The sequence below is a fragment of the Parus major genome, chromosome 23, assembly GCF_001522545.3.
Source record: "Parus major isolate Abel chromosome 23, Parus_major1.1, whole genome shotgun sequence".
Lineage (NCBI taxonomy): Eukaryota > Metazoa > Chordata > Aves > Passeriformes > Paridae > Parus > Parus major.
This window is the reverse complement of record NC_031791.1, coordinates 1,890,193-1,897,604: the sequence shown is the minus strand read 5'-3', so window position 1 is coordinate 1,897,604 and position 7,412 is coordinate 1,890,193. Positions and strand designations below refer to the sequence as shown.

The window sequence follows — 7,412 nt, the reverse complement described above, 5'->3', positions numbered from 1 at the left end:
CTGTCGGGCACCCCGGGCTAGCGGGGACCGGGCGGGCGGGTGAGTGACGGCGGCCGGGCCGCTGCCGCCGAGCCTCGCTCCCGGAGCCTTCGGCGGCGGCGGGGCTGGAACCCGCACGGAGCGGGGCGAGGCGGAATCGCCGGTTCCAGGCACGGCCGCAGCCGCAGCTGCTCTTGGCTCCTCGTCTTCCCGGAGCTGCCTGAAGGCTGCGCAGCTCCAGCGGGCGGCACGAGTCCAGCCCTGCTTCCAGCCCCGCATCCTGGGCATGGAAATGCTCCCGGCTGTAGCACACACGTCTCTGCCAAATAACGTGGGCTTGGCTTTGTCATCGCTCTTGTCCTGTTGGAAAATGAATCTATGCTTTAGCCTATTGTGGTTTAAATATAGATTTAAAGAAATGAGATTATTTGTAAATACGGACGTAGAATTGGGTCTGACATATTTGGCTGGGTTACGCGGCTTTGAAGTCAAGAGTGTAATAATTTTCTTAATTTTTTTTTAGAGCAACGTTTCATTTCACCTTTTCTGGGATGGAGATTTCTTCTCACCAGTTTCACCTCTTGCAGCAACTAAATGAGCAGCGCAGGCAGGACTTGTTCTGTGACTGCAACATCCTGGTGGAGGGCAAGGTCTTCAAAGCCCATCGCAATGTGCTGTTCGCCAGCAGTGGCTACTTCAAAATGCTCCTTTCGCAGAGCTCGAAGGAGACCAGTCAGTCCACAACAGCCACTTTCCAGGCCTTTTCTCCTGACACCTTTACAGTTATCCTAGATTTTGTGTATTCAGGAAAACTGTCCCTCACTGGTCAGAATGTCATTGAAGTCATGTCAGCCGCCAGCTATCTGCAGATGACCGATGTGATCAGCGTGTGTAAAACCTTCATAAAGTCATCGCTGGACATCAGTGAGAAGGAGAAGGATCGCTACTTCAGCCTGTCAGACAAAGATGTGAGTTCCAACGGCGTGGACCGATCCTGTGTGTACAGTGGAGGGTGGAGGGCAGAGAGCAGCCCCCCACATTCCCACTCGAGCCCAGACCCTGGGACTTGTATGATGGGCGGGAATGCTTGGAGCAATTTCAACTATTACCCCACCTCTCAAAGAAATGCCCAGCAGCAGCTGTCCAAACACGAGCAGCGGCAGGATTCCATCAAGAAATCCCGGCACCTGGGGCTGCAGCAACCTTCTGACATCCCACACTATAAATCAAGCAAGCTGGAGGACAGGGCTGCCGAGCCTGCCGGCCACGCTGCACCGGCTGAGGAGCAAGTTCACATTGACCCGGAGGTTGAAGCTCCTCACGTGGGCTACCAGTTCAGCCAAGGGGCTGAAGTGATGCCCAGGGGCTTGGCTGTGTCGCAGCAGGAGCACGAGTCACCCCGCTCCTCCAGTAAATCCAAGTCCTCCAAAGCTGAGGAGCAGTACGGGAGCATGCCCTCCATCCTGGGAGTCATGGGGAGCTGGGCTGAAGGTGAGTGGGGATTGGTGCTGCTCACACACAGATACCTGTGAATCCTCTCTTCTGGCCCTGAGAAAATAGGTCTTAATAGTAAAGAACAACTGCCAAAAAAACAGATGTATTGTCCAGAAATGTATGTTTGGAAAATTTAACTAATTATCTTTAAATAATTTTGAGTTCTTGAAGTAGTTGGGGTATTAAATTTAAAAATAAATATAAATTGGGATATTTTTAAGCTCATTTTCATGAAAGCACAGAATGGTTTAGGTTGGAAAGGACCTTAAAGCTCATTTTGCTCCACTCCCTGCCATGGACAGGGACACCTCCCACTATCCCAGGTTGCTCCAAGCCCTGTCCAAGCTGGCTTTGTCAGGTCTGTGTTAATACAGCCAGTGGTCCACTCCTCCTTTGTTGCACTCCTGTGTAATCTACAGGAAAACACAAAATCTTTCTGCTTGAAACAACCAGTGAACACTGTTTTAATAAAAGTGACGTGCTATTCTTCTCATAAAACACCTTTTCCTAGAGCACTAAGTGACATATCTTTGATTTTTATATATATATATTTTTTTAACCCCATTATTTTGTGACAGATGACCTAGCCAGGATGAGGTTCAAGTGTCCATTCTGTAGCCACGTGGTGAAGAGAAAAGCTGACCTCAAGCGTCACCTTCGCTGTCACACGGGGGAGCGGCCGTACCCCTGCGAGGCGTGTGGGAAGAGATTCAGCAGGCTGGATCACCTCAGCAGCCATTTTCGAACTGTGAGTATTTTTAGCAACTGCATGATTTATTTAATGTGTAAATCTGGCTAATTAAACACAGTGTGAGCGTATCTGGTTGATCTAATGACTTCTGTAAAAGAAGAGGGGAATAGAAAATTAATTTGGTTTGGCTGCAGTCGAATTGAAGGATAATTTGCAAGAAGGGGGAGGAATTTGTTGGGTAATTATGGCTTGCAGAGGTTCTGCTCTCTGCAGCCTGGGAGAGCTCCAGTGGGCAATTACCATGCCTGGGCTGGTGCAGCTCAGTGTTTGATGTCTCTCAAATTGAGGTAACGCTGCAATTTCACTTTTTGTCGTCTCCCAAAAACCCCCTTTGTGATGCTTTACAAATCCATCCCTTGTGATTTTCCCAGATCCACCAAGCGTGCAAACCCATCTGCAGGAAGTGCAAGCGCCACGTGACCGAGCTGACGGGACAAGTGGTCCAGGAGGGGACCCGGCGTTACAGACTGTGCAACGAGTGCCTGGCTGAGGCTGGCATTGACAGTATCCGCATTGACTTGGAGGCTGAGGCGCCTCTGGAATTCCCACAGGATGGGGACAAGGATTCCAGGTGGCACTACGGGGAGGACAACAGGTCTGACGTGGAGATCGTGGAGGATGGCTCAACCGACTTGGTCATCCAGCAAGTCGATGACAGTGAGGATGAAGCAGAGGAGAAGGAAGTGAAACCAAATATTAGGTAGTTGGAAGACAAGGATTGGGAATTCCATGGAAGAGGGAAAATGTACTGTGACCTGATGTCCTCTGCCAGCTGGTGGTGATCCTACAAAGACACGTGGTTGAACAGGTCCAGACTTGCATGTATTTATGGACACGTCATTGAGGCCATGCTGGTTTGTTAGCAGAACACCCATGAGTTGTTTTGTTAAAAAGAATCCATCCTGAAATTATGGATAAACAAGGAAACTGCAATATTACATGGATAATTTTTATAGCAGGCAATGGGGCACGTCTCAAAGCCTCAAAGTGAGGGAGTGAGCTCTAAATACTTTTCAAAAGTTGCAGGTTATTGTAAATTGCCCATTTTTTATGCTTGTAAAGAGGTGGGGTTTATATCATTGGGCGATAAACAAATTATAAAGACCCCCCATGCCAGACAACCTCTCTTGAGTGTTCAGAAGTGAAGAGAATCTTCCATGAAATTTCACAAAATCTTCATGTTATGATAAGAAAAAAGGCAGCTAATTAAGAAAGAGCATTTAAAATGTTTTGGCACTTTTGTCTGGAAAAGGACTTCTGTAAAATTTATTAGGATGAGGTGAATCTTTAATAGATCATATGCTCAAGACCTATTTCTTTAAAAGAAAATAAGCACATAAATGCTTAACACATCAGAGACAAACTGATTAAAAATTTGGATCATTAATTGATGCCAGTAGATGCTTTAGTCTCAAAATTAGGATCTCAGACTGGGCTGTTTTAATAAGCACTATTAAAAATACTCTTTTTTTATATTTTGAAACCTCTCAAAAGTGCCCAGACATGGTGGGATTGTTGGCATGCATGGCCAGGAGTTGGATTTGGATGATCTTTGTGGGTCACTCCAGCTCAGGATATCAAATTCTGTGCACCTTTTCCAGTCTGTACCAGTGAGACCAAGATGTACTGGAAGTTCCAGACACCACATTTGTGTCATTTCACCCACAATTAGGCTACAGAGATGAATAATGATGAAGAAATTTTAACTTCTCTAACAAAAGAAGTTGTTTTTGTTGCTTAGTGAGTTTCTCTTACCCAGCACTGTCAGGAGAGGAGCAGGAGATGCTCCTGAGGCTCTGCATTCCTCAGACAGACCTGAGTGTTATTCCAGTTCTTGGGATCATGGAACTCCATGGCTGTAGACTTAGAAAATGATATATTTTTTTTCTTTTTTACAGCTTTGTAAGCATGTTTGGCTGAACCCTGGGGTTTCTTAGACAACAAGCCCATATAAATATATATATATACTATATAACCTTTCCCAGGGACAGCTAAAAAGTCACTATTTTATTTTTAGTTGTGTAAAAACTGTATAACTTTCTTGTATCATCATGACCAGAGAGTGCAGCATTTTTATTCCAGGCTACAGGTGACCAACAAATGACAACTTGAGAACTTCATGCTAAATTCAGTGTAAGCATTAAGCACCCTCCTCTCCATGGGAAGCATCCCAAGGACACAAGAAATGGTGTTTTATTGTTCCTACAAAAATTATAATTTATTGGCTTAGGTTTGGGGAGGGGGTGACTTAAAAATCTTTGTGATGACCCAGATGAAAATGTCTTAAATAAGACTTATACTCTATTTTATGGGACACTTGGTCAGCAGCCCAAAACTGGACTTGATGTGAAAACACACATTTAATTTCCTGGAGATTTTAAACTCCTAAAATGCCTGTTATGAAATGGCTAAGAAATATTCCTGAGCAACCTGGACTAAATCAAATACACAGAACAAGAAATATTTCAAAGAATATGAAGTAACTTTGCTCAAATTTCATAGATGTTTCCCTTTCCATTAAACAGTTTGACAACAAATCCCAGGTATCAGTGCCTGCTGTTCCAGGATAAAAAATGGCTGGAATTGGTTTCTGTGTGTTTGGGGATGGATAAAGGGGAGGGGAAAATAAAGTGTTCTCTCCAGGCCTGAAATCTTAACTGCCAACTGCAAAGGTCAGACTATTAAGTGTTTCTTAATAGTGGGGGTGGTTTTAGGATTTTGGATCAATACTCAATTTAATTAGAGATCATAAATCTTAACAATACTGAGGACCAGATGCTTCAGAACAAGATCTGAAGTGGCTCTAAATGGGCAGATGGAACAATCCATAGGAAGACTTTTACTTTTTAAACACAGGCAGATGAATTGTTGATTTGCAGGACAAATGAGGGCTTTTTTTCTGGATTTCTATGTTGTTATTCTCAGTAGTATAACTAGATATTTGTAGTCATATTTAAAGTATTTTATTAAGCTTGGAGGTTTAGCTGAAGGCTGCGATTCCCACAGGTCAATGATGTTTTTCTGTTTTTTAAAAGTTACCATTTTTACATTTGTTGCCTTAATTTTGGTCGTTGTTTCCTTATTTTTGTATTGCAAGACAAGATAAACATTAAGTGCCTTCTGTTTTCCATGTCCTTCATTTTACAGTCACGTATTTTCCTTGTTATTTTTTTTTCTCTAAATGAAAGTATTTGTTTTCTTTTTGTCTCCTTCCATTACCTCTGATTGTCTTCATATTTCTGTGAGGATCACGTGCCCCTCATCAGCACAAGGAACATTTCCTTTCCTTTCAAGGAGGAAAGTAAAGACCACATAGGGATGTTCCCACTGAATTTATTTATTTCCTTGTATTTCTTTCATCTTCATTTCTTAGGGATAAGGTTTAGTGCTGGACTTGACCTTAAAGGTCTTTTCTAAAGAATTCTGTGATTATTTTTATTTGATTTCTGTTTACTTTGTGTTCATAAAGTCAAGAGTGAAAACAAAGTTCATCATCCTCTGATTAATGTCTCACCTCTTAACTATCCTTATTTTCTGACAATATCTTCCCATTCTTCCAAAGGCTGAAGTACTGAATTAAAAAATTCTCTCTCCCCCTTTTCAGGTGTTTCTTACAGAATTTTCTCTGCCCAAAAAAACCCTATGATTTGTGTGATGCTTGATTGGTTCTTTCACATAATTTCCTTTTTTTTTTTTTTTTTTTTTTTTTGTTTGCCATTAAATTACCTAAACATCCATATTTACTATCCAAAAATGTCACTTGTCCCTATCTTAAATATTAAAGTTGGGCAGCCCCCCTTAAAAAAAAAAAACCAAAAAACCCAAAAACCTGACTTCAGAATGAATCTCCCTTTCCAACCTTTTGTAATTTGGATTCTATTCCAGTTCTAAAGAATTGACATAATAAAAAAAAGCAAAAATACTGATTTAGGGTGGCTTTGAAAATACCTGAAAGCCCACAGGTCTCTGAGAGGGCTGACTCTGACTGCTACAAGTATCTTTCCCTTAATCCTGACTGCAGAATGTTCCATCCTCCAGGATTTTGGGATACATCTCAAGTTTTCAATGATAACTAAAAGGGAAAAAAATGACAAAACACTGTTTGGTATAAAATGATGGAATATACATTTCTTCCCTGAAGCATCTGGTCACTGTCAGACTTATCCTATTACAAAGCCATGCCAATGTCTACCTTACTTATATTTTAATTACTGTTGGAGACAACAAGTACAAAAATGAAATAGAAGAAAAAAATCTCCAATTTTGCCCAAAAGACTGAGTTTTGAAGAAAAGGATGTCCTAATCCTCCAGCCCTTGCCTGCAGAATTTTTTTATTAGGTACAAATCTGTGCCAACACTGTCTGTTGAATGATGGGTAGAAGTTGGTAAGCTACTAAGAAAACCTTATAATAGCATTTAGTTAAATATTTTCTATACTGTTTAACTTAAAACCTTTCTACATTGGAGGTGTAACCTTTCATCCTATTTAACTCGTGAAATGCAAAGAGGAGGCTTATTCGGTGCATCAAGAATTTTAAACAGAGCAAGAACATAGAACAAGAGATTTTGTGAGTAAAATTGGGAGGAGTGGCTGGAAAGAGCCTTCCCTATCTTGGCTTAGCTGCTGGAATAAATTAAACACTATTGAAGGTCTCACCGATGCTTGCCTGTGAAAATGGGAACTGTTCTTTGCCAGGTTCCTGCTCTGAGGACTGGACTGTACCAATGACTGCAGAGCTTCCTTCTCAAAATTATTCTCTGATCTCGAGGAATAAGACTGAAAGAATCTCATCCAACAGGCACGAATTTGGAAGTGCCTTGTCTTCTATCAGGCACCCTGATTCCATTTTCCACCCAGAAGGGAAAACAGGACAATCTGTGTATTGCACTCCTACGTGCCGCGTTTCGCTTTGGGATTATCCTCATTGTCTAAATACAAAAATCCCGTTATAAAAAATGCTGCGATATCGAGTTAATATTAATCCTACACCGCGGACCTCCGGATCTCTGTCGTTCACCGTCCAGGTGAAGCCTTCCCTCCACACACACAAAGGTAGCGGCAACAAAGCCTTGTGTGAGGGGCAGCGGCCTCGGGCCAGCATGTGGGTGTGGGGAGCGGCGAGCGGCGGCGGCCGCGGGGCGCTCGGGCCGAGGCAGGCGCTGGGCTGCGGCTGCAATCGGTGCGTTG

At 42.9% G+C, this 7,412-nt stretch overlaps 1 protein-coding gene across 3 annotated transcripts in view; it reads left to right on the top strand.

Moving 5' to 3' along the window:
• The window catches only part of ZBTB8A (zinc finger and BTB domain containing 8A), a 13,262-nt gene that overhangs the window by 555 nt on the left and 5,295 nt on the right, over positions 1 to 7,412 (top strand). The window contains exons 2-4 of one of the 3 annotated variants that reach the window (XM_033519491.1): positions 503 to 1,470; positions 2,052 to 2,221; positions 2,596 to 5,710. In XM_033519491.1, the coding sequence (XP_033375382.1) occupies positions 531 to 1,470; positions 2,052 to 2,221; positions 2,596 to 2,928 (1,443 nt within the window). In that variant the 5' untranslated portion in view covers positions 503 to 530 and the 3' untranslated portion in view covers positions 2,929 to 5,710. Of the gene's footprint in view, positions 1 to 14; positions 40 to 502; positions 1,471 to 2,051; positions 2,222 to 2,595; positions 5,711 to 7,412 lie in introns of those variants that run through there. The other 2 variants (XM_033519490.1, XM_033519489.1) reach the window with 2 other exon arrangements.